This window comes from Cavia porcellus, unplaced genomic scaffold (assembly GCF_034190915.1).
Source record: "Cavia porcellus strain 051 isolate PalLab524CR breed Dunkin Hartley unplaced genomic scaffold, mCavPor4.1 scaffold_26, whole genome shotgun sequence".
Taxonomy (NCBI): domain Eukaryota; kingdom Metazoa; phylum Chordata; class Mammalia; order Rodentia; family Caviidae; genus Cavia; species Cavia porcellus.
In genome coordinates, this window is record NW_026947509.1 from 51,822,232 (window position 1) to 51,849,135 (window position 26,904).

The following is a 26,904-nucleotide window of genomic DNA, read 5'->3' on the forward strand; positions in this document are numbered from 1 at the left end:
TGAAACGACACTGCAATTCCGTCTTTCCTCAGAAATGGCCATCATCAGGAAATCAAATAATAAATGCTGTGAGGCTGAGGGGAAAAGGAATCCTTCCACATTGTTGTGAGAACGTAAGCAAGTACAGCCACTGTGGAAATCAATATGGAAACTACTCAAAAAACCAAAACCAAAAATTCCATTTGACCCCGCTATTTCCCTTCTAGCATCTTCCTGAAAGAGTTCAAGACATCATACTACAGTGACAGAGGGATACTAAAGTATACAGCAACGTAACGCTTGCTACCTAAGCTTTGAAAGCAGCCTATAGGATCATCAACAGATAAATGAATAAATAAAAAGTGGTATTTACAAAGAATGCAGTACTACTTTGTCATAAAGAAAGATACACTTGATTCATTTGTAGGAAAGTGGATGCACTTTGAAATCATAATGTCAAATCAAGACACACAACCTTAAATATTACATGGCTTTTCTCAGGAGAGGCCCAAAGGATAAGTAAAAAAGACAAATATTTCTCCAATGGAAAGGGGATCAAGAGATGGAGAGATGGTTGAGGAAGAGGAGGGGAAGAAGATGAAGAAGGAATTAAGATGTGCTATAAATGTGTCAAATCCCTACAAGGAATGTAAACATTATGCACTGCAAACATGGATTAATTAAAAAAAAATTATAGAGTATCTTTACCCAGGGCATCTTGTTTGCTTTGTGCTACACTGGAACTCTCTATAGGTCTTTATACCTTCATTCTGTCACTTTCTGTTTCCAAGTAACCCAAAACATCCACTTAAAATGACTAATACCGCCCTCAACTTATGGCAATACAGTTAAACTCAACGTTGGTGTGTTAAATTTATCTAAAATCAAAGTACTTCACAGCTTCTGAAATGGTACTGATTCCAAAGAAAGAAAAAAACAATTATTACCAAATAGCTACCTCTCAAAATCAAGATTAATATAGACAAAGAGAATTTGAAAGCTAGATCAAATCCATGAATAGTGAGAAACCGGCTCTGAATGACACAAGAAAACCAGTGAGTCACAATCACCAGTTTAGTTCAGGAACTAGATCGAAGTTTATTTTTAAGCATTCACTTTACGTGTCAGAATAGTAATAACTTAGTAGTCTCATACCAAACAGGGATCACATGTAAATGTTGGCTACACCTATGAACAAGTTGATTGATCTCAGTAATTCATTCACTCAATATATATTGAGTCTATTAAAACATTTAAAAACTTTGATAAAGAGAATTAAATACTTTTAAAATTATAATATTTAGCACTTCAAAGTTCAACTACTTACATTAAAGGTTCTGTCAGGAGATGTTTTACTGGGAGTGCTGCACATCCCCACACACATATTTATAATCACATTCCTATATATGCATCTTTCCTGGCCACTAAGATGATGTTACTATGTTTAGTGTACTTTATAAGTCACTCAATTAATGTACTACAGTAATATTAACAAAGTTATGCTAAAAATTCTTGTCAGTCATACAAATACATGTCACAAAATAGCCCTAAAGAGAGCACATTACTTCTCAATTTATACAGCGCAGTTCAGCTGCATTAGGTCTTTGCACAAAATACGAGAGTAAAATATATAATTTCTAAATATAGCATAGGCTACTATTTATACCAACCAAGGAAAGCAGCAAAGTGGGTCAAGCATGTTCCTAGTTTTTAAAATTTGCATAAAAAATAGAAATTGGTACTAATTTCTTCTAGTTACGGAAAGCTATAATAAAATAGACCAAACAGCTGCCAAGCCACATGTCTGATTTGGGGCAGGGCAGCATGGGGTAGGGACACAATTTCAGTTAGAAGAGAGCTCTCAGAACAGGGGCCTAAAGGGTTCAAAGAAATATTCCAAGGGTTCAATATCAAGATATTATAAAGATTAGGTATCACATTTATCAGCATTAAATACACTCAAAATTTACAGTGGTACTTTTTCTTAGTTAACAAGTTTATCAATAGGGTTAAAAAAAATCTGGAAAGAATAAAAAGGGTAACAGACCGCTCAAAATGGATCATGGGCAGAGACATCCCATAATAAACACAGCCAGCAGGCTTTATAGATCTTTGAGATCAGAGGCTGCTGCTCAGAGTCAAGCAGATCCTTCCAATAGCCAGTAACCTTTACTTAAAACAACTCTAGAAGGGAAGCAAAAGATCTCAAACCCCACCACTCATAGTCCCTTCTTCAGGATGTCCCCTGAAGCAGCTCCTCAGCACAGCTCGGAGAACATCGAAAGGATTCTGGACTTGCTGCCGGGCAAGCATACGCCATGCCAGGCGCTCCGGTGCGCACCGCAGTGTTAGCGCACCTTCACTTACTGAGCTCTCTAGCTTGCCGGACACTGTTCTTGAGGTCAGAGCTATTAAAGTAAACAGAAGTCTCACCCTTCATGGAATTTATATTCTAATTAAGAGGGGAAAAAAACCAGCAAACTAAACATAGCTGGTATCAGAGAATCAGTGTTACAATACAACAGAGCAGAGGCGGTGTGGGCAGCATTACTGGGTGGTGGTGCAGCTGGATGTGAGGGCGCAGGCCATGAAACATCTCGCTCTCCCCGCCACTCCTGACACAAACACCTGAAGTTAATGCAGAGGACCTGAATGAGCGATCTGCTGGAACTGAGACCCAGCCAGACAGCCCATGTGAATTCTGGCAGTGGCTGGGCAGGCAGATCCCACAGTTTAGCTTTAAGGACTGCACAGGCAGAAACAGCCTCAGCTTACAAAGGCTGGTGACCATTCATTAGCTTTTCCTAGCTATTTATCAACCACTAAGACAATAAATAACGATACCCACAGGCCAAGTCCACATGACACGCAGAAAGTCTGATAAAAATGGATAAAAATCCTTTTTTTGAAGGGCATTGTCCTCTTCAGACTTCAAAAATTCCACAGAGATATCTTTATTTCTGACACATTTAAAATAAACTTTCTCCAGCTTTTCCATACAAGGCATACTGGCAAATGACAACTTAAATACGCCTTGCTCTGTCAGGAGAGTTCAAGTACAAATGAACAAAATACGTACCAGTTTATAGTTATTAAATACAGCAGGACTGAATAAGAACTGACCTAAGACTTAAGAATTTGAGTTCTAACTGGTCCATTAAAAAGAAAAAAATTTTTTAATGTCTGGTTAATAACCCTGGGCAAAACACAACCTTTCTGGGTCTCAGTTTTCTCATTTGTAAAAGGAGGAAATTAAACTGCTGACTTCTAGGTTCTCTTGTAGTTCATGTCCACACTATCATCTGAAGCACATTTATAAGGGTAAAGTCTGCAGCAGAAGGTAAGTGGTTTTTAGTATAAAGGTAAGTAGTCCATGGCCATGTCAAGTTACAACTGCCCCAGGCTTCCTCTGTAACTTCAAACAGTAGCACTGATACTACCGACCACCCCTCCAGGTCAGGAAGTCTCCCCAGAATGCACCTGGCTTTAGCACATTTCTTTGCACCATCTGAACAAGCACTAAGTCAGCAACTGAGCCCACCATTCCCCCTTGCTCTTCCTCGCCCCTTATCCCTAACTCTCTTTACCTCTCCTCTCTTCCCTCCCCTCTCTCCACACAGCCTCTCAAAGCCCTCCTTCCTCTCTTCTCACATTAGTAGGCCTCCCGTATCACTTACTGTATCATTCCTGTTACCGCAGCAGCCTACTGGCCAGCCTGTCTCTTCCACTCCCAGCTGTGCTCCTGACCAGAAGGCGCCCCCAGTAAGTCTAAACTGCCTGATCCCTAGGAGGGAATTCCAGACTTCACAAGTTGAATCCAGTCTAGTTCTCGGCCCTGAATTCCACTTTAATGTCCCTATGCTCCTCTTGCACTGAACTCTATAGTGAGTCAAAGTTCTAAGGACCTTAGACTGTGAAAGCCCTCACATTCTAGTTACCACTGCTTGTTCACACAAAATCCATCCCTCACTCCTGCACACTAACAGAAGCTCAATTCTGTATGGCACTGACCCAAGAATGGATCCTCTGTTATGTCAAAACTAATCTGTGACCAGTTCTCACCAATAAGACTCAGGGTCCCCAGCAAGGCTCATGGAGAAGACTTGGTGCCTCTCTTTCAGCTGGCTGCTGCCACACCTCCAACTGTGGCAATCATCTTACAACTCCATGACCGAGTTAAGTAAGGACACATCTGCCAAACAAGGATGGCGGAGTAAATAGGCAGGAAGGACTGGGGTCCTCGATGATGAGTTTTCCTACATTAACAATGTCTTTAAAATAATAAATTGTTTTTAAGAATCTGAGAACACTTTTGTTATTCACAGTCAAAACATTCTAGCATGTACCCTACTAAAAATCTTGCCCTTAAAGGATTAAAAACATGTTCTGTCAAGTTCCTCCTGACCCTGCCTAAAGTTAGCTTATTCCTTCTTTGAGATTCTACTGCACATTTTAGCAGCTTCTATGATGAATATTACATGTGTAGTAAAATCTCTATATCCATACTCCTCCATAAGGGATGCTTTCTACTTTTGCTCCTAAGCTCCAGACTCATGTATGCCACCACTTACTCAAAATCTCCAGTTAATACCTCATAGACATAAAACTGGCAAACTGGATACTAATTCTCCACCCCATGGCAGCAATGGCATCACATGCTAATTCCGTTCTTTCCTCATGCTTCACATATAACTCATCAGAAAGCCTTATTGGCATTAATCAAATGTCCACACTACACTTCTTGACTTGTAATCTCTACTGCAATTCTCTTAGCCCAGGCCATGTTGGTATCCTTCTCCTGGTAAAATAAACAGTCCAAAATTATCTCTCTGCTTCTATTTTTGCCACATAGTCCCTCTTGCATAAAGTAGCCAGGATGAAATCTAAAGCACAAATCAAAGCATGTTTTTCCAATGCCTTTAATCCTTTCAACAGTTTCCCACTACTGTTAGACATTCAGTGGTCTCCAGGTTCTTTCTAACCTTTACACATGCCAGGCTCATCCAATGAAGGTCTTTTTTTTTTCTCCTCAGTACTGCTAATTGAATCTAGGGCCTTAGCACTGAGGTGTACCTGTAGCTCCAGCCCCTTTTTTCTTTACTTTTAATGTTGAGAGAGGGTCTTGCAGAGTTGCCCAGGCTGTCTGGAACTCTGGCTCTCAGAGTGCTGACATTATAAGGACACACCACCAATCTTAGTTAGCATTCGGGTTTGAATTCAAATCACTCCTCTGAAGGCCTCTGTCTTGGTTACACTTCTCTCATTGCTGAGACAAAATATCTGATGCCCAAAATGAGGGAAGGAAAGGTTTATTTAGCTCATAGCTTTTTAAAGTTTCAGTCCATACTCAGCTGGCTCTAAGGCAGGGTGGTATGGCTGAGGGGCAGCTGTTCATGGCAGCTGGCCACAAGGGACAAGAATGAAAAGAGCAAAGGCGGAAGGAGCAGGAAGGGAAAACTCTTTCTGTCCCTTACACTGTTTGTAGGTCACACCCACAATCCAAGCACTGGACCATGAATCATTCACAAACTCCAGAAGCCTGGCCCTATGACTGCATGAGGCTTTGCGGGGACATCCAGACTCAAACCGTAACACTTCCTCAACAGCCCTAGGAAAAGGAGTGCCCACCATCTCTACCCAATTATGCTCCACACAATCTTCAAAAACTCACAAGCTTCTGAAGTTATTTTATTTATATTAGTGTAGATACAGTCCTCTTTTCTTTTTTTACTTTTCACTAGCAAGTAAATTTCTTGAAATAAAGAGTTTTATCAGTCATTTTCATTGCTGTATGAATGCTGCCTAAAATACAGAGAGGGTTTAAAGTAATTCTTGATAGACTTATTCTGATTATATCTTTGAATCCACAGTAGTAATACTGAGGAAGTACTCAATAATTGTTTGGTGAATGAAAGCAATTTGCTAACTGGAAATTTTTTCATTATGCTCCTTTCACAACCAATTTCAATAAAAGATATAAATGTTCCAATGCTAAATCCATACTTACTCCTGAACAACGGCTAGTTGAGCATGATTCATTCTTCTCTGGTAGCAGCAATAATGACTTCATATTTTCATTGTCTGTACAATCCACAGGCCGCAGACCAAATATGTTACTGATAAAATAAATGCAGATGGATTTAAATAAATAAAATAGGTGACTTCATTCTTGCCAAAATGAATGCACTGGTGGAACAGTTTTTTCCCAACACCCTAATGATACACAACTTTAACTCCAATCAATGATTCAGAACTCATATTAGGCATAAGGACTGAATATCAAAAGCTGTTGAATTCAATAGAGAAAGATGTGAAATTTCAATTCAACATTATAGTATTTTTAACTGACTATATTATAATCTATTAATGATTTTTTTAACAATTATGAATTCTTCTGTATTGCTATCATATTTCAAAATACCATTCCCTTCATTAATCATTATTATGGGAGGGATGTTTTCATATGAAAACATAAGTCAACTTCTATAGCTATTATAGGCTTCATAGTCAGTAAACAAATACAAGATTAAATAAATTCACAGGATAGGCATTTAGATCCATTAAAAAGAAAACTGTCATATAACAAACATTAACACAGTGAACACAGCATTTTAAAAGTTAATTTCAATGTGTATATATAATCTACAATAACCACAGCCATCACTTAACAAAATACTATAGTTCAAAACACAATGTAATCCAGGTTTCTCTGTGTGCACACTAATTTGTAAGTCACAGAATGTTACAACGGAAAAGGCGCTAGAGATCACAGTATAACTTCTGAGGTCTACAGACAAGAAAAACAGAAGCAGGTTCCAAAGACTTGACTAAGATCATATTTTCCTTGTTTGCTCCAGTAATACTCAATATTGCCCATCTTTAGTCTTTTAGTCTATTATTGTGCTGCCTTATACAGCAATATCTAGATACTTACTGTTAATTGGTTTTGGGAGGTGGAAAGAGTACCAAACAAACTGCCCCAAACAAATTTTGGACTGGAAAGACTAGTAAGTCAAGAGGAAACCCACACCAACAAGTTCTGGCATGCAGACTGCATATTCAATGAATTTCAAAGCAGTTGAATACCAAGGTATGTATGACTATATATAGCTTCAACATATTAACATATCATGCTATGGCAATAAATTTTCAAAATGAACATCTATTTATACTCTTGTATGGTTTTTAACATTATGATATATATAAAAATTTGACAGGTATCATTAAAGTTCATGAAGGCTAGGGATGTAGCTCAGTGAAAATTCACTTGCCAAGGCTCAGGGTTCCATCCACAGAGTCACAAATAACAGTTCATAGGAAAACTGCAAAGGGGCATATAGGACATTAATAATAAACATGGTACAATATGAAGTTTACTGTATTGAGTGTGCAGGAAAAGGTCTAAGAGGAAACCATGGAACATTAAGAAAAGAGGGAAAGCGTCAACTGTTGGATACTGTACAGAGCTCACGCACGTGAGAGCTGTCTCTATAATGTCATCGATGGCCTGTGTGAAGGCTGCTTTGATGGCATGGTGGGGTGGGAGGAATTAGTGGATTAAGCAATGGGCCATGATAAAATGTTTCTACTGACTGTTATTCATAATCATCATCACTCCTTTTTTGGACAGTGCTGTTGAAATACTGAGAAGTTTGTGTGTATTCTCAAATTCTATGTATGCCCAGGTTTGCACAGTTTACTACCTTTGGCAAAGACCTCCAGCTAAAGTAAATTGTAACTGACTGTCTTTCAGTTTCCTGGTTTATCACAAAGGAATGCAAGTCACTGTTCACTTCAGAGCAGACAAACTCAGAGTACAGTATTTCAGAAGCTCACCCACTTTGATACATACCAATTTCATACTCTAAATCATTATGGCCACATACCAGTAAGCAATCTCCTCACACAAATGCTACAGGTATAAAAATCCAAAAACAGAAATTGGGTTAGAGAACCAATATTCTAGTGCTTAAACCACCAAGTACAAAAATGGGTAACAATGACAAGAAAGTCAATGAACACATAAGAACCTTTTCACAAATTGTGTATTTCAAAGAAAGATAGAAGTGCATTTTAATCCACAAAAACTGGATGACATCAGCATAGTTATTTTATACAAATACAAGTAGATGTCCACAATAACATGAAAAATCATTAAGTCAAAATGATTCTCAAAAGTATTACCATCAGCTAATCAGCAGTTAAACCAAAAAATAATAAACCATCACTTGAACCAGTCAGGAGCTTTTGCCTTCTAAGAATTGCTTTATAAAACAGCCAGCAGGATTCCTGTTTACATTTAGGATTCTTACTATACAAAAGTTACTGTTTCTTATGTCCCTAAAGCATATAGTTTCTTAGATTACAAATGGCCTCTGTTTATACATAAGTTGCTTTAGCTCTCTTGTACTGCTAGCAAACTAACGAACAGTAGTTGCAAAGGCTACAGATGAGAGATAATCAGTTAAACCAGTCCCACATCACGGAAAAAGGAACCAAGTGAATACTGTCGGACTACTTCCGCTTTGCTGTTACCACTCAAACGTGCAATCAGACACAGTTTATAAGCAGAAACTTCAAAAAACCACAGCAATAAATAGGCACATGTAAGATCTCTTATTATATGGACACCAAAAAAAGGTGTGTTTTCATCACATAGTAACACATATGAATGGATAACACATATCAATGAGTTACAAAGCAATTGAATACTGTTATGGATTAAGAATGGTGGTCAACTTTAACCAGCTGGATTATATCAACACGGCACTGAGCACAGATGTTCCACCTGAGGAAAGTTGCCAGCATAAATAGAAACGTGGAGGAGAAGTTATTGCACTGAGGCATGAGGCATTGTGGGTTCTCCTATGTGTTGCTATTTGAACTGTTAAGTTCTCCTGGAGAAGCTTTGGTCCTCACATCAAGCATTGTTTCCTGGCTCTGGAGGGGAAGATGTGTGCTACTTGGTCTCCAGGATGAACTCGTCATGCTGGTTTCCTGGCAGATACCCGACTGTGCTTGTTGTCGGAGAAGCTCAGGGCCTCTGTGTCACTGAGGATGGCTGTGGTGCTTTTCAGGACAGCCCTGGTCTTTGTTGAGTGTGACTTCTCGGCTCCAGTGTAGAACCCTCATCCCACCAGCACAGCTCCTTCACCCCGCTAGCATGGACTTTCTGGCCTCTACCGCTGACCTTTGGGCGTTCCCGGCACGGATCCGTAAAAGAGACTGGCATGAGTCCTTTTTGTGGGCTCTGGACCTCTAGTTGGACTTGTGGGAGGCACTGTCATGAGTACTGGGTTTTCATCTGGACTCATGCGGGACACTGCTGTGGGATTTTGGCCCTTAGCTAAATATTCTATGTCTTTGGTGTTGTGGATAGATTTCCTGCAGTTAACTCTGGGTGACCATCATAAAACAATATTATAAACTCCATGTCCTGATTCTAATTGTTCTCTTTTCAACCCCTGACTACAACAAATACCAAGGTATATATGACTGTACATGGCTTCAGTATATTATTTTAACATAGCATACTATTAAGAACACTTGCATTACAAGCCTAGTGTGAAAAATCATTTTAAAATGCACAGAATAAGATTTTTTTCCTTTGCTGGAAAAAAACAAAACATCCTGCAGGTACTAAGGAAGAACAACAAGTTACACGAAACAGCAGGCACTGCCAATGTGATGGTTCACGCAGACAGCGACAAGTGAGTTATTCCCCATCACTTATATATATTTAAAAAAAAAAAAAGATTTGCTGTAACATATCTGGGCATAGTGATATAGACTTGTAATCCCAACACTCAGGAAGCTGAGGCGGGGGATCACCAAGATTCAAAGCCAACCTAGGCTGCTTAGTGAGTTTAACGCCAACCTGAACTACAGTGCAAGACTCTTATCTCAAAACAAACATAGAAAAGATTTACTGCAAAAGCATGAACTCAAGACAGATATCAGTAATTTACTATTTTACTGGAAAAAGTTTCAAAGGAAGATTACAAAATGATTTTTTAAAAGTATAATTACAATGTTTTCTATTTTCTGGCATTAAACCTAAAGCCTTGAAACTTAAAATTAGATATTCTGAAAAACTATGTTAAGACTTAGAAATCACTGTCCTTGCCTGCAACCCTACTGAGGACAAATTCTCATTCAGAGCTAAGTATCAAACAGATAAAATCTAAACCAAACCACAAGTGCTATGATGAAATGTAGACAGATTTCCAAGGTGAAGAACACACAGTGGCAAATGAAACGGCCTTGAGCTCATAGAAACTGGAATCCTGACATGAATGTGAAAAGCTTGACCTGTTAAAATGTATGGATCTGAGGAAGAAAAAAAAGCCTCCTATCAAGCTGAAGCGTGGAACATGACTGTGTGCTCAAGTGTAGGCCGAATACAAGAAATAAAACAGTGTACCCCAGAGCTAGAGGCAGAGACAAAATGCAGCTGTGAAAAGCCACAGGCATATGTGTCTGTTAGTTAAATTATAAAGGTCAATGTAACACCAATATATTTTAAAGATATTCTCAGGATACAGGAAAATCTTCACATCTTAGCTGCTAAATTTACATGTAATTCATGATAGTATATTTACATTGCACATGTACCACTTTTGACAGTTCAATTCTCCATGCCTATCAAAGAGAGTGACTTATAATTCAGTGAATTGCACAATTATATATAAGTAATATATTTTATATATAGTGAATCCTAGGACTTGTATTCATTACTGAAGCATTTACATGATCTTTGACCAACAGGATACCCTTTATTTCGATTTATTTTCCTGTTCCTTTACAACAGAGTATAAGACAGATTTTGTAGTTTTTTTTTTGTTTGTTTGTTTGTTTTCTCTATGCCCTGCTTCTTTGGCTGTGATTTTAAATCATACTTTGGAAAATATCTTTCATATAAAACTTTTAACAATACAGATTTTAAATTTTAAAACCTTGACAGGAGATCTAAGCGTCCCTAAGACACTGCTTACTCAGTAAGGAATACTGGAGGGTCACTGCTTCTGATACGCACTGACAGTAGAGTCTACATGAAAATGGATGTAAGTTACATACACGTAAGACAAATATTTTACCACTGGCAACAACAAGCGTATGATACATAGAGAATGAGTAGACATGCTTAGACACATAAGGAAAGTTACAAATACTGCTTTGTAATCAGTTTGAAGACTATTAATTCATTCAACAAGTCCCTTTTTTCTTAAGGCACCAAGAATTCTTTTAGGCACTAATGAACAAATGACATAAACTGCTTATGTGCCTGCTTCAGCAGCACACATACTAAAAACAAAGGTTGGATTTTCCTTTAAGGAAGGAAGAGGGCCTGAACATACCTTAGAAATAGCTACACACAAAAGGATGGCATCAGCCAGGCATGTGGTTAACAGGCAGGGTTTCAAGCCAGGCATGATGGTGGATGCCTATCATCCTGGTACTTTGGGAAGCTGAGGCAGGTGAATCTCAAATTTAAGAACAGTCCAACCAACTTAACAAGACCCTACTTCAAAATTTAAAAAAGAATGAGGGTATTGCAGTACAAAACCCCTGGGTTCAATTCTCAGTACAAAATAGTAAAAAAGGAAAAGAGAGAATGAGACACAGAATTTAAATGCCTGAATTTCAATTTCAGCTCTGCCAATCAAAAGCTGTGTGACTTTAGATAAATTAGTTAAAAACAACTGTATTTCCTTGAGAATAATGCAGTCTACCTTTTAGGATTATTACGAGGACCAGATGAATACATTAAAAGTGATCAAAACAGAAGCTGGCAGATAGTACTGTACCAGCTCGGTGACTGCTATTAATATTGTTAGATTTACATTATTAGGAGACAGACACAGAATAAAAATAAGAAAACACAAAAAGTTATACCTAAGTCTGAACCAGATAAATAGGAAAACCATTTTCTTAACCAGGATTCTTTCTGATCACCAAGCCTGATGAAAAAGAAGCACTTAGCAAAAGGTTAAACTCAGGAGTTTAATGTTTCAGACAAAGTACGAGTTCAGAATACAGAAAAACTGCTTACTATCTGTTTCCTCATAGGAATGACATGACAAACACTCACCTACAACTGTGCCATGAACAGTAAAAATGAGAGAAGAGAGACGAACAAACTTAAACCCTAACCTGCACAAACTGATTATCCAGTATGCATGGCATTTTTACTAATGCCAAACCTATCATGCCTGACAGGCTGACACAACAGTCCATGAATGAAATTCTTTATGAACTACACAATTGGAAACACAACGATTTAATTTTATAAGTCACTTTGCTCGCTGTGATCAGGAAAAAGGACAATCATTCAAAAGAACAACATGGTGTTTAAAGCTTTAAAATATAAATTATCCTTGTTGCAGGTGATTCATTTAAAAAAAAAAAAAAAACTAGGGCAAGAAGAGAATTAGTAAGTCCAATGGCTCATATAATATCTCCTACTTCAGAATTCAACATCCTTTCAAGGAAAAATCTGTTAATGGCAGCACAAGTATCAAACCCCTACATTCTACATATCTATTAATACACATACACGCACACACACGCATGCACACACACACACACCCCAGTGCACACAATATTCTCCACATACTATCATGGCTCTAAAGTGGTGACCATAATTTTCGCCCTAGGGTCACACTGGGATGCACAGCAGGCGGTGGGGAGGATGAAGGCCAGTGAGGTTGCGATGGTTAACTGACTGTGTCATCCTGAGTAAGAAACACCCAATTAGGTTGGATCAGCATAGCTCTGGGTGTAGCTGAAGGAATTTACTGACCCATCGAGAGGCAGCAGCCGGCAGGGATGGCACCTGAATGAAATGAAAGGCAGACAGAGGGGAGACCAGTTTCTGTCTCTCCTAAGGAGCTCCAGTCTGCACCTCCACCTTGGATGCTGCCTCATGGCTTCCAGCATGGACACTGTGGCCTCCTTGCAGGGGACACTACGGTGAGCAACAGGCCTTCGACAGGGTCCTCTGGGTCCCCAGCACGCAGACAGACAGCTTCACTGCATTCTTCCCCAGCTGACTCTGCTGGTCAATCCTGTATATCCTCATATACCTGTAGATTTTGTATTAAATCTGTTTCTCCAGTAAGCACTCTGATAGCGCTCTTCAACAATTTCCAGTACAAAAATTCCCAGCTAACATATACTGAACGATATAAAATTTCTCCTCATTATCCAAAATGAAAGCAATCTTTCCTCTTGAACAATGGACTCTTAGACCATGTAAAAGCCATGTATAAAGGCTACAAGGTAAAACAGCCTGGCACATTTGAAGGAAATAATTCAGAAAGACTAATACAAAAAAATGCTTGAAGAAAAGGGTTCTGGGAGGAACTGTGGGAAGAGAGACATTAGGCTGGGAAGCAAGCAGCAGCCTAGATCTGTGAGGGTCTTAAAAACCGGGTTTTAGAGTTTTAAGTGTATTTTAAATAAATGATGAGGAGGCCCCTAAAGGTTTTTAAGTAATATGATTTCACCCGAGACACACACACACACACACACACACACACACACACATATTTTTAAATACTGAGGTTGCAGTATGGGAAATGAATCAAAAGACAAGACCAGTAGGAAACTGGTAAAGCCAATCAGATAAAAAGTACAACAAAATAAAACAAAAACAAAAAACAAGAAAGTATTTCAATATGATAACCAACAGTCAGAAAGAATACAACTTTAAAAACAGCAATGCACTGTTATACCTGAAGCCTAACATTATATCTGCGTCTGCGCCACTGTCCTCATCCGGCAGCAACCCCAACTCTCCGACACTCCTCCCCTAGTGTCCTATTTGTGTCAACCAGCTGTTCAATGCAGACGGTCACCTGGCACAGGTGGGCTATTTCAACTAAATACATTTTATGATTTTAGTATCTTGGTGACAAGCAATTTTCAACTGTTCAACAGCTACAGATGACTAGTAGATACTGAATGCCAACACTGACACGGACATTTCCATCAGTGCAGAAAGGTCTACTGGACAGTGTTGGGCCACACAGAGGCACGTGAGTTGTCACCTTATCAGATGAGCCAACTGAAGCAGGTACCTGATCTCTTCGGAAAGACACCTTTGAAGGAGACTCACTCACTGGCCCAGGCTGACTAAGTCCTCACACTGTAATGTAAGACTCATGGTGTAAACGCCACAGGCCAGGCTCTGTGTTTTGGCTCATTAATCCTCACTATGCTCTTAAGAAATAGAAAAGCAGCAGGCATCACTAGTGTTTTATAGGTGAGGATACCAAGGCGTAGAAATTAACCTGCCTACAGCTATAAAGTCAATAATGGAGTCACAAATAAAAGCTGGATTCCCTAACACTATGACCAGTGCTCCATTCATTATAGTCGTCACAGCTGATTTAAGAATCCTAGGATGGAACTATTCAGTTTCACCTGACCCAAGCAACCACCTGCTTCTCCAAATGGCTTACTAGGCCCACAGAAGGACCCTGTCTGATAGACCCTTATAAAGTACTGTCAGAGTCATGTGTACCCACATACAAACATATAAAGACACACAGAGAAAAATATATTAAAGGGACTATTATGTATATACCTTATATATATCACAGCTATCTTATAATTTGTAATGGGAAATAAAGGAGACGGATGACACACCTACTAAAATAACACCACAATGGTATTGCACATTCTAGCATTATTAATTTGCTTTTAATCATGGCAAATGGTTACCTATAAAAAGTGATAACCTAGAAGCTCTGCATTTTGTAATTCTTATTTGCTTGTGCAACCAGAGAAAGCCTGACTCTTGTATGCTCTTTCCCAGTCTACAGAAGCAATGGGGGCACAGAGAGGCAATTCTTGCATTTTCATTTCAACAACCTAATTAACTGAAAACAGTAAAATAATGTATAGAGAGACATGAGCCAAGTTACAGATTAAAGATATAAAATCTACATATAGCATTTGCTTGTGATACTCTTGACAATAGCAATTTTAAAATGCAGCCGCCAGCATTCACTAATGTGCCTCTGTGCCCTGACACTGCAAAACAATTTACTCAGAGCCTCATTTGAATAATGTGAAAAATCTAGGAAATAATTCAGCTGCACTTGCCCCAGATCTGCATTCTTATGTACTTTAACTGCTGTTATGCTACATATAAAGAATGGAATATTTAAAATAATTCTGAAGAATTAAATAGCAGAAAAAGTAATTATGTCAATGATTTTAAGTAGGAATCAATAGAGAATAAAAAATGAATTTTTCCATAAAAAGAAAAATTCAAAAATGGATTTGACAACTGTTTCTGAAGTAACACAACAAATCTCCTCCAAATACCTAAGTTTCTTCAAAGAAATGAGCACAAATGCTGATCTTCGATGCGGAACCCAATGGTGAGTCACACAGCAGCCACTTACACAGCATTCCTGGAGGCGCCACAGGACAGCAAGAGCCTCACGATGTCCAGGTGCCCGCTCCGGGCCGCATCGTGGAGCGGCGAGTCGTTCTGGTAGCCAGTGGTGTTCACCAGGGCCTGGTGCCGCAGCAGCAGCTCCACCACCTTGAGGTGCCCGTGATTGCAGGCTTCGTGCTAATTACAAGAAGGGAAAGCAAAGGATCATGTAACATCCATCACATGGCAGAGAGAGAAACCAGAACCACAGTCAGTACATTATTCTATGTAGTGGACAGAGCAGAAGTCACTAACAATAATCTTTGTGCAATTCATAGGAAAAGAAAAGTCTTGGGTCAAATGCTCTTTTTGTAAAATAAAATGTAGCTTTAGTCCAGCTGTTCCTCCTAAGTTACCCCACAATTAAACAGTAAGACAAACCTTTTAAAAACCACACCATGTATAACATCTGAAATTGTGCTTCACTACATCAGATCACACATGAATGGTGAACCACCACAAACACATATCTACCCAAATCTAGGAAGATATGCTTAGCATACAAGTTCTCTTTGCTGACACGTGGTACTACTGGATGGTTAGTGTCAGTGATACAAGGAGTGGGTATTCAAAAAGAGCTGAGGGCAAGACGTATAGTGCAGAGGCACAAGTGCCTGCCTGGCAAATGCAAGCTCATGAGTTCGATCCCCGGGACTAAAGAAACAAACAAAAAGAGCTAAATAACTGAATGTCAGAACCGCTACCAGCAAAATGTTCAAAGATGCCTTACATGCAAATCTTTCCTGATGTCTAAAGAACTCCACCAATGTCACTATGTTGACTTCTAAACCCCTGGCATACCATGCTTGTTTAGTACATCTATTTCTATTCATAATAGAGACACAGGCTCACCATCTGTAGGTCTATTTAGGAGAAAGGAATTCAAATTAGGCATCAGATCCTCCTAAATCACTCATCAATCTTTATTACAATTTGCCTTGGTGGCTTTAAAACTAAAGTGTAACCTTTGAGAAAGAATAGTAAGCCAGCCAAATCCCAAAAATACAGGGATGCTGGTCCAGAAAAATCTCTGTGCTTAAGAATTTGGCAAGAAGACATCATTACATATACTGTCACACTTTTCCTGCACCTGGTCTAGTGTCTCTTAAGTTCTAGTTTGTAAGTTATACATATCTACCTCATTTGTTGATTCTTCGGTGGTTGTATTCAAACATTATGTTTATTCTCTTAGTGTAACTGCACTAGGTACCAGTTGTTTCCAAGTGATTCTGCCATTTTCTCCTCCAGAGTACTCTTCATATTATATTTATAGTAATAAAAAGCAAAGGTTTAAAAATGTTTAATGTAAGAAAGTTCTTTGATCTATTTACAATTACATCGGACAGGGTATAACTAAAGCGAAGACAGATCTTCAGTAAGCAGCACTGCTTTGAGATCATATGCCATACTCGGTGCTTCTAACTTCTTTGCATTCCACACAGCTGGGCTCCAATGACATTCCTGCTGCAAAATGAAGTCTCATGCCAAGAATAGTAGTTACCTCCGTACATTAGCTAAATTCAGTAGTGTAGTATAGCTGGATTCTAAATGTAAAGCAGTCAAAAGGTAACCAATTTCTTGCCTGTCACAACTGAAGAGGTAGATGGAAAGTACTTATTTTTTCATATTCAGTGAAAAATAAATTCATCAGACTACAAATGTGTGTGTAGGTGGCAGAGGATGATATATAGACAACCACATAACTATAAACTATAAAACATAAACACAGAGAGGAGAAAAAAGCAAACATCCCCAGAATAAAAGGAAAAAAGAAAAGTACCAATGGGGTCCATCCAGCATTGTCCTTAACATTTGGGTCGCTTCCATTTTGCAAGAGATACTCAACGGACGATGTATCACCCTGGTAGAACAATGAAAAAATAAAAACATTTAAAAGCATCAGAAACAAGCAAGATACTGATAGTTTGTGTTAAACACTCTATCTTCTTCACTTATTGTTCATAAGCTAAGCAGCAAGTTATACATGTATAAATAGTCCTGAGGCAGTCTTTTTCAAAATTCAGTTCAAGATACTAAATCAACAACCCTACCCTAGTATTTTTCAAGATACTAAATAAAGAACCAATGGCCAATGATCATCTGATCATAATGAAGTTTTGTTCTATGAAAAAATAGAACAAAATTTTATAACAAAACAAGGGAATTGTTAGTACACTGTGTATTATCATTTTCAAAATAGTTACTCAAGAGTACAAGACAGACCAAAGATTCTTATTAAGCAGAATGAAACAAATAGTTCTTTTCAATGAACTAAGATAAATTACTAATGCAAGTGAAATGAATTAATATATACATTAAAATGTTTTTGAAACAATGGACTATGTAGCTTGGGAAGTATTTGAATTTCTCCCTACTCTCTGTCTCTCTCTCCTATTTTGCTCTTTGTGTGTTTATATAGTATTTCTCGTATAAGAGAAACCAGCTTGTTGGCTGACATCTCTTTTAACATTATATCTTCAAGTTGGATCCATTTTTACCTACAACTGCCTCAAGTTTATCTTCCTTTCTTTATGGTGATGTAGTCCTCCTTGGTGTATATAAAAATACCACGTTTCCTTATCTGTTTATCTGCTGATAGACACATACGTTGCTTCCAAGATCTAGCTATCACAAACTGTGATCTATACACATGGGTAAGCATCTATCCCTGAAAGACGATGATTTTTACTCTTTTGGAAAGATACCTAAAAAGGGGCGGAAGGGAACACAATTAGATGAAATGGAATTTCTATTTTTAGTTTTTTGAGACTCTCCAGATTTTCATAGTAGTTCCACCAACGAATGCAGAAGAATTCCATTTTCTCTATGTCCTCACAAGCATTTTTTAATCACTAGATTTTGTGATAGCCATTTTTTCTGCAGTAAGATGTCATTTCGGTATAGTTTTAAATTGCATTTTTCTGATGGCATTTTTTTCATGCATTTATTTATTGGCCAACTGTACTCCTGAGAGTTGTCTACTGATTTCAGTTGCCCACATAATCAAGTTTTTAAAGTTATCATTTCATTTGTGGAAAAGGATTTTGAACACACATGAAAATGGTTTCTCAGTAGTAAAACACATAGACATGCACTCACAGAGAAAGACACTATTCAGTGAAACTAGCGTCATAATTGCCCAAAATGGCTACTTTACTGATACTTGCTCTATTTATTCTAATGTTTTAGTTTTTATTCACCTTATTTGCTCAAAAGTATGTTCATGGCAGAAGAAGTTGCTGCTTAACATAACAGGAAAAAAAGACCAAGAAAATTTCAAAACAATGGATGAAATCATCATTTAATATTTACCCCTGGTTCGGGGTAGGAGGGTCGCTGGAAACTGGACCTGGGTTTCCTGCATGTTAATTAAGCACAAGATCTATCACTTAGGTGCACACCCCTGGGCCTCACTCTCCCCTTTTTGGTCCTTCACTGGGAGCCGAGTTATACAGTCCTCACACTACTGAATACGGTCATTTCTTCATCCTGTCCCTTAATCGAATGTGGAAAAAAACCTGACATCTATCTTTCATATTTGATTGTGTATTCAAGCAAGTACTGTCCACTCTTGAAGCCTTTAAAAAAATTCTTGCTACAGTATAAAAGATAATTGCTTTGCTGCTTTTTTAGAACAATAAAGGTAAATTCTCGTGAAATTACACTATTACAGTCATGGCAAACATAACTAAATCAGTGCTTTTAGGATAACATGAGAAAGGCACTGTCCATGAAGATCACAGAGCTAAATCTAAACAAGGTGGCATAAAAATAAAGCTACATATCCAGCTTTGTGTCCAGTTGGTTTTGTGAAATGTTTCTTTCTTTAAGGGAGAATAAAAGCTTCTATACAAAAGTTTGTATGTCATCAACTGACATAAAAACATAAAAATTCTACATATTTATGGATGTCACGTGACTTTTGATATATCTATATACACTGTAGAATGTTTAAATCAAGAAAAACATATCTATCTTCTCAAACATGTATTAGCTCCTTATTGTGAAAACATTCACAATCCTTCTTCCAGGCTTCTGAAATATAAGGCACGTTATCTGCAGTCACCCAACTGTGTGCGGTAACCCAGCATCGCCCCTCACTCCTGAACTGCAACTTAGACAATACACTTTTCAAAAATGAAGTTTTTCCTCTACTGAGTTGATAATACATAAGTCCTATGCCCCTTTAAAAATATAAAGCTTTGGCTTTTATTTGCTTTTTATTTTTATTTATTTCTATCTGCATATTTTGAGCTATTTTCCAAATATAGCCCGAAAGTTTAAGAAAACACACAAATACACATGCACGCACACACACACACACACACACACACACACACACACACACCCCTTACACTGTTATGGTCCAAGGTTAACAAAAATGTCCTTATATGTTTAATGTGCCTAACAGTAAGCATTATGTGTCTCAAACTGATTCACACAAATGTACTTTTGGTATTCTGAGAGGCTAAGGTAAGATCACCCTAGAAAATTTAGCAACTTAGCTAGACCCTGACTCAAAATAAAAAGTAAGAGTGGAGATGTATCTCAGTGTAAAGGCTCTGGATTCAATGCTCTGCTTCACAAAATAAATAGGCACAACCAATTCCTAAGAATGCAAATTCTATACTTCTAATACAAGTTGCTAGCTGGGTGTGCAGGTGCATGCCCTTAGAAGGCTGAGGCAGACCACAGAGACACTGTGGCCAGCCTGGGCTGGTAGTGAATTCCAAGCCAGCTTGAACTATTCAGTGAGACCCTGCCTTGAAAAAAGAAAATACAATAGGTATCACGTGGGGCTGGGGCTTTAGCTCAGCGGCATAAGCGCCTGCCTTGCAAGCAGGCGGTCGTGAGTTCAATCCCTGGTACCGATAAAAAGGAAAAAGACAAAAAAAAAAAAAAAAAAAAAAAAAAAAATATATATATATATATATAAATAGCTATCAAGTATTAAAAGACTTTTGCTCTATATTCTAATTACTTCCCAGTCAACCCAGAAAGAAAGCTGAGTAATTTTAAACAATCTCCTGAATACTAGACAAACTGCCTGAAACACTCATACTCCCTACTTTCAACATAATTTCTACAAAATATATTTTTAAAACATCCTCCAAAATTCCTACATTTAATTGTACATGAATGTGAAACAGCAGTCACACGGCAACAGTCACACAGGAATGCAGTGAGTTCCAACACAAGCTGCCTCTCTTAAGCTGCAGACAATTGCTGTTTTTCTTTCATGTCACCGCTTCCTACTATCAAAGGTGTCTTCTATTATAACACTCTTCCTCCTAAGACTTACAGCTCATTAGCAAACTGCTTGCTTTTTATACTCAATCTATTTTCTCCTCCCTAGCACTTAAAAGTTTGTCATATTTTCATCTTTTTTTATGTAAATTTAATGTCATGCACATAAATAAAATTATGATAATGAGATAGGGTCCAGAGTACCAGGCTAAGTTTGAGTAGATATGAAGTTTCAAGGAAATAAATTAACTCGTGTTTCTCCTCTTTTAAGATTATTTTCTTCTCTAACAGAATACTTTCTGGTAAGGAGCATTCGATCTGACACTTGAAAGAACTGAGGCTTCCTTAAACCATAGCCAAAAAAAAATTACCTAAGGAAAGTATTTATTAAGACTTACAAGAAATTTTAAATAGAGTTGGCATTTTCAAGTAACACTTTAAAGCCTGAAAATGAAGAATGTATGTGTATGTTCTATTGAATTTCTACACTGCTAACTTCATTAAAGATTCTTCACATATTCTCATGCTGCAGATATATGCATATTTCAAAATATAAATCAATCCTCCAAAAACACACAATTTTTTCCTTTTAAAGATTAGCTCTTCTAAAATTTAATTAATGATAAAAATAATAGGACACTGCAATTAAGTACAATAAAAATGACTTACCCAACACAACCAACTTGCTAAAATTTTCCTCTTCTAGCAATTAGATGTTGTTTTAAATACAACACATACATACATACACACACACTCTTCTGGAATAGAACACTGACACACATTAAACACTGTGACTTCCTAGTCAGAATTTGCTTAACAAAATTAACTTCATAAGGGTCTCACACTTCCCAGCCAACATTACAATAAGCTAGTGGCATTACCAAAGCACACTTCCACATGGCTCGTGGGGACTGGAAAAGGCGAGTATTGTACTCACTCCAAGGAGCACTCCAGAGTTAAAAATCTGTATTTTCTTCTTTCATGATTAAAATCTTGAACATTCCACAGATGCCAGTTTGCTTTTGTGTCCTCTGCTACTTTTTTGTGGTGCTAGAATAAAGGATGTGTAATAATAATATAACTGCTTTATGGAGTATAATGAATTACAAAGCCAAGCTCGGAAGGAGACTTCTCACAAGGAACTTTCTCTCTGCTCTAGAGATCTCCACCTCCTTTGCTGTATTTTTAGAGACCTGACCTTAAGTGGCCTTCACAAGATGATCAACTCTGTCTGTAAGGAAACACATCACGGCACCTTCTACCGCAAGATATTCTTCTTCAGTGAGTTCACAACTGCAGCGTGAGTTATAGGTAATCATTGTCAAGAATTTGTGCCAGAAAAAGGAGGGGAGGGAGATTCCAACACCTACAAACTCTCAAGCAACAGTGATACATACACAGAAAAAGGAATATTTTTCTGTGTTCTTAGCATTACTATTAGACAAATAAACATTGTGTTAACCTTAATTTCTACTGACAATGCTTTCTCATGAACTCACAGTAAGATGTTCTCAACAGCATTTTAACCACAACAGGAATCCAAGAAGGAGCAACACAGATTACAGCTACTCGAACAATAGAGGTAAAGAGAGTTACAGACTGGGGACCAAGTTCGGCTTGGGTCTGCACCAGCCGTCACATAGGCAGGGAACTGCCTCCTGGAAGTTCAGAAGGAAAGCAGGGTGCAGTCTTGGGAAATGACTTCAGAGGCATGACTCCCAAATGACCACATCCAAACCCCCAGACCTGTGAACATGTTAGCTCACGGGCAAAGGGAACTTCGCAGGGCAAAGAGAGCTCTGCAGCACGATTCAGGCAGCAAAGACACGGGGTGCGGACGCTGCACTGCCCAGGTGTCTCCAATCTAATCGCGTGCGTCTTTAAAAGCAGAGAACACTCCCTTTATGTCAAAGAAATGGGAAGTGAGAAGGACTCAGGCTGCTACTGCAGGGTTTGAAGATGAAGGAAGAGGGTCACTAGTCAGGCGTGGTGGCACAGGCCTGCAATCCCAGCACCTGTGGAGGCTGAGGCAGGAGGGTCAAGTGGGCTTGTGGCCATCCTTGACTACACAGTGAGTTCAGTGTCAGCTTAAACTGTAAGGTGAGACCCTGTCCCAACATTTTAAGGGGCTGAATTCTGTGTGAAAGTCCTCGGTACCCTCCCCCAAAAAGTTCCTTTAAACTTAATCAGCAAACACAAAAATATTTTCTTCATCTGCCGGCAGAGCCTGATACATTTAGAAAACCTCACTGATTTCTGTTGCTTTTTAAATCACAAATTAACAGTAGTGTTTGTTGTAAAAATGTTCTTATGAAAAAATAAACAAAACAAAAAAATCCTTATGAGCTGAATACACTGTCACCTGAGTTTGATTTTTTTTTTTTTTTTTGTCTTGTCACACAAATGCCGAAAATACCACCATCAACAACAAAACCTAAAAAGTAAAACAGCAGTGCCTTTGTCAATCCTGTATCATTAAGTTCTCCAGGCTAGGTTCAAAACCTGTGATCTTCCTAGAATGCTGGGATCATAGGCATGGGCCACACCTGGCTCAAAATGGGTACCTAACTCTGGCAAGCCCTTAGGTAAACTCACCATCTGATAAAACCCGCAGCAGCGGTCCTGAGGGGGTCAGTGAGGACAGCCTCCCCCCCCCAGACAGATCCTATGACTAGTTTTCCTGTCTTAATATTCTATTGAAGCTGTTTTCCATGCCTTTGGTTCAGCCCCCTGACTTTCTATGAAAGTTTTAATGGTTTATATATTGCGACTTTTGCCCTAGAATAGAAAAAAGACAGTTTTGATACAGACTGTCTTGCAATGCTAAAGTTAATCACATCCTTAAAAAAGTTTATCAAACTCTGGTTCAAACTTAAGCTCAAGAAATCCTCATTTATTTTTAATTTCTTTATTTTTACTACTATATATTTGCAATAAATAATGATTACATTTACCATGGGATGTATATAACACATCTTAATTCTTCCTTTCATCCCACTGCATCCCTCCTCCCTCTCTCCATCTCTTGGTGCTCATTTAAAAGGTTTGGGTTTTTTTTTGAGACAGAGTTTCACTGTGTAGCTCAGACTGGCCTAGGACTCACAGGAATCCTCCTGCTTCAGCCTCCCAAGGGCTGGGATTATAGGTACATGCCATAGAAAGATAAATTATTCTTATATTTGGAAGAAAATTTCCTCACTGCTAAAGTGGATGCTTACCTAGTGATATAAAAATTCCCAAAAAGCAAAATATAGAAACCAAATACTACATTATACTACCTGTCTGTAAAGTTATCAGAAACATTGTAAAATTAAGATTAGAATAGTTTGTGAGTATAGAGATACATATTTACTTATCCAAAGATGATTAAAAAAAGACTGCCTTCTATGTTGTGCTGTGCAGAAATCACAATGAAACATAACCAGAGCCACCGTCAACAGCTTTGGCTGTCCACGGGTCTCCCATGAGACCCTCAGCACGGCCTGTGGTGGGTTCTCCCCTCTTCCCATTGGCATCAAGACCAAGTTCGCTACATTACTGTGGAATAAAAACCAGGGGAAAGCCACTAAATGTTGGGAGACACTCATTTTTGTGCTCTTCCCTTTCTTCACACAGAAAGAAAAGCCAGTGGCCCACACTCAGTGTCTACTGCACATTTGGTGTATGCTGCCCCGCCAGCCTCACGTTCAGGCGCCCCTAAGAGTTCCTTCTTCCCAAAACTGAACCGTTCAATCCATCCAAACCCCAGGGATTTCCTGGGTGAATTTACCATACAGAGTCACAAGAGAACATAAAAGTGACGCTGACATAGTACTAAGCGTCACCACGTAACACATTCACGAAGTCCAGCATGGGCTCCTGCTCTGAAGGGCGGTGGCGCTGCCCACTTCCTTCACTGGTTGCTCTTGTCACCTGCAAAGACTAAACCCTGCTGGTGGGCTTCCTGCTTAGAAAATGGGCCAGGCTCCAGGGAGCAACAGGATCACCAGGTGCTGACACTGTAACTACAAGAATTAACCTCAGTAAATAGGCCAGTAGAAGAAAGGGCTGCCTGGACAGCACAACATCCTTGTGGCAGAACTCAAGAGACAGTTCTGATGAGGAAACCCCCTTTCAGACACAGGCGATACACAGGGCATCCCCTCTCCCACGGCCCCCAGCTCTTCTGCATGGGAAAAATATTTGCCACCTCAGTTTAGCACTTGTCTACATTTACTTTTCATGCAAAAACAGGGCCAACAAAACACAGACACAGGCAAAAGCACTTGCCAAAGACCAAATATTGGTTTTGTCCTGTAAGATCTTGCTTCCCAGTCAGACACTGCACTGAGGCACACGGGCAGTCTCTGAAGTGTTTTTCTCGTCAACTGAAAATATCACATCTGCCACAGAAATCTGAGCCCAATTCTTACAAACCCCAAAGAAACTGCTTCACAGCTGGTCACTACTCCACTTTTCATCTCCAATGTCCCTCAAAGCCTCTTGGGTTGCAGACATGGTCACCAGAATGATAGTATTTATACTATCCTTCCTTACACCTCCTTTTCTGTGTCTAAATTCCATTCTTGATGGAATTGGGGCCTGGGAGAAGGCCTTTGGGTCAACAGGGACATGCCTTGAAGAACAAAACAGGACCCCAGTACTTCTGCTTATTTACCTCTTTTTTTTCCTGGCTGCGAGGTGAAGGGCTTTGCCTCATCATACACTTGTGTGACATGCTGCCCCAAACTGAACAAAGTCACAAGAGGACATGACACCAGGCAGAATGATGAGACCAGGCTGTCATAGACCAGTGCCCCCAAAACCATACACCACAGTAAACTCTCTCTGTATAAGCTGATCCTCTCAAGTATTTGCTACAGTAATAGAAAGTTAACGCTTTCTTTCTTTCTATTAGAAAAAGCATCCTACCTTTATAGAAGCAATATGAAGCAAAGTCTCTCCTCTGTGATTTCTTTTCCTGGCCATCAAGTCATGGGGGGACACCTTCACTGCAGAGGGGCTTGACATCAGTCGTCTATAACTGGAACTACTCAGAGCAGAAGGTAGTGGACAAGGCGAATGGCTGATGGAGTCATCTGATCTATTATCATTTTCCCTCCTTACTGTGTCAACTTGAAGTTTGCTTGAAGCCGGCGGTGAACAGCCAAGCAACGCTATGTTTTCTGAGAGCCCTGTTTGCCTTATCTCTCCACTGGTGCTTGGAATACTGCTTCTACACTTCTTAGAAACAGGCCTAGAAAGTCTGTTGCTATGTCCACGTTTTCCATTACAATCTAATGGCAAAGACATCTCAGAAGTAAGATCATTTCCACAGCCTTCCTCAAGTGTCACTTCATTATTGCTGCCACTCTCTGGAGACTCTATATGCTCGGCCAGTGGTAGAAAGGCCCCGGTGAAGCTTCCGTAACTTCCAGATTCCGACACCGAGCCACTGGCAAGCAAGTCTATTTCGCCATTTACTTGTGGACTACCAATAATGGCTGGCTGGCTACAGAATGACACCTGCTTTTCCTTAACTTCTTCTTTGGGATCAAGCTCATTGCCTTCCTTCTCTGCATCTAAATTCCATTCTTCATTAATTTCAGCTAAAGTTTTCTTTTTTTGCTTTTTTGCACATGTTCTGGAAGCTTTTTTAGTTTTCTTAGAAACAACTGTAGGGGGAGTTGCAGAAGTAAATTCATACTCTGCATCTTGCTGAGTGTTTCCATCTTTCATCTTCTGAGGCTGGGTTTGCACTGAAACCTTCTGCACAACATACCTGACCTTCTTACTTCGAGGACTAAACCACATTTTGATTGAATTTTTCTTGCTTTCTGCATCATTAAATATACTTGGCCTACATTTATCTTCTTTCGAATCTGACAGAAAGAAAGGAAAATAATTGGTTAAACAGATTAGTCTTACGCATCCTGAACTTCCAAAGAGCTCTGTTACAGCTCTACTAAGGTGGTCACTTTCTATTTGCATACCTATTTCTAGACTATGGCCTCCTCTGCTGCAGGTACTTAGCCTCTCATTCAACAAGTATTTACCAAGTCCTACTTTGTGCTAGACCGTGTTCTAGAGATCAGAGGTACAGCAGAGAACAAAACATAAAGATATTTCACCAAAAGCAGACAAAAGCTGGACATGAAAAAGACACTCCAAAATTAAAGAAATGCAAGATTTAAAAATGAGAAAGAAAAGGATAGATGTGGAATTTAATAAGACATTAATGCTTAATG

The 26,904-nt window shown here is 38.9% G+C and overlaps 1 protein-coding gene across 1 annotated transcript in view; it reads right to left on the reverse strand.

Annotated features, from left to right (window-relative positions):
* The window catches only part of Bard1 (BRCA1 associated RING domain 1), a 71,145-nt gene that overhangs the window by 17,369 nt on the left and 26,872 nt on the right, over positions 1 to 26,904 (reverse strand). The window contains exons 4-7 of the mRNA XM_013157779.3: positions 25,589 to 26,538; positions 17,211 to 17,291; positions 15,396 to 15,568; positions 5,987 to 6,095 (exon numbers count right to left, since the gene is read on the reverse strand). Of these exons, the coding sequence (XP_013013233.2) occupies positions 5,987 to 6,095; positions 15,396 to 15,568; positions 17,211 to 17,291; positions 25,589 to 26,538 (1,313 nt within the window). The remainder of the gene's footprint in view (positions 1 to 5,986; positions 6,096 to 15,395; positions 15,569 to 17,210; positions 17,292 to 25,588; positions 26,539 to 26,904) is intronic.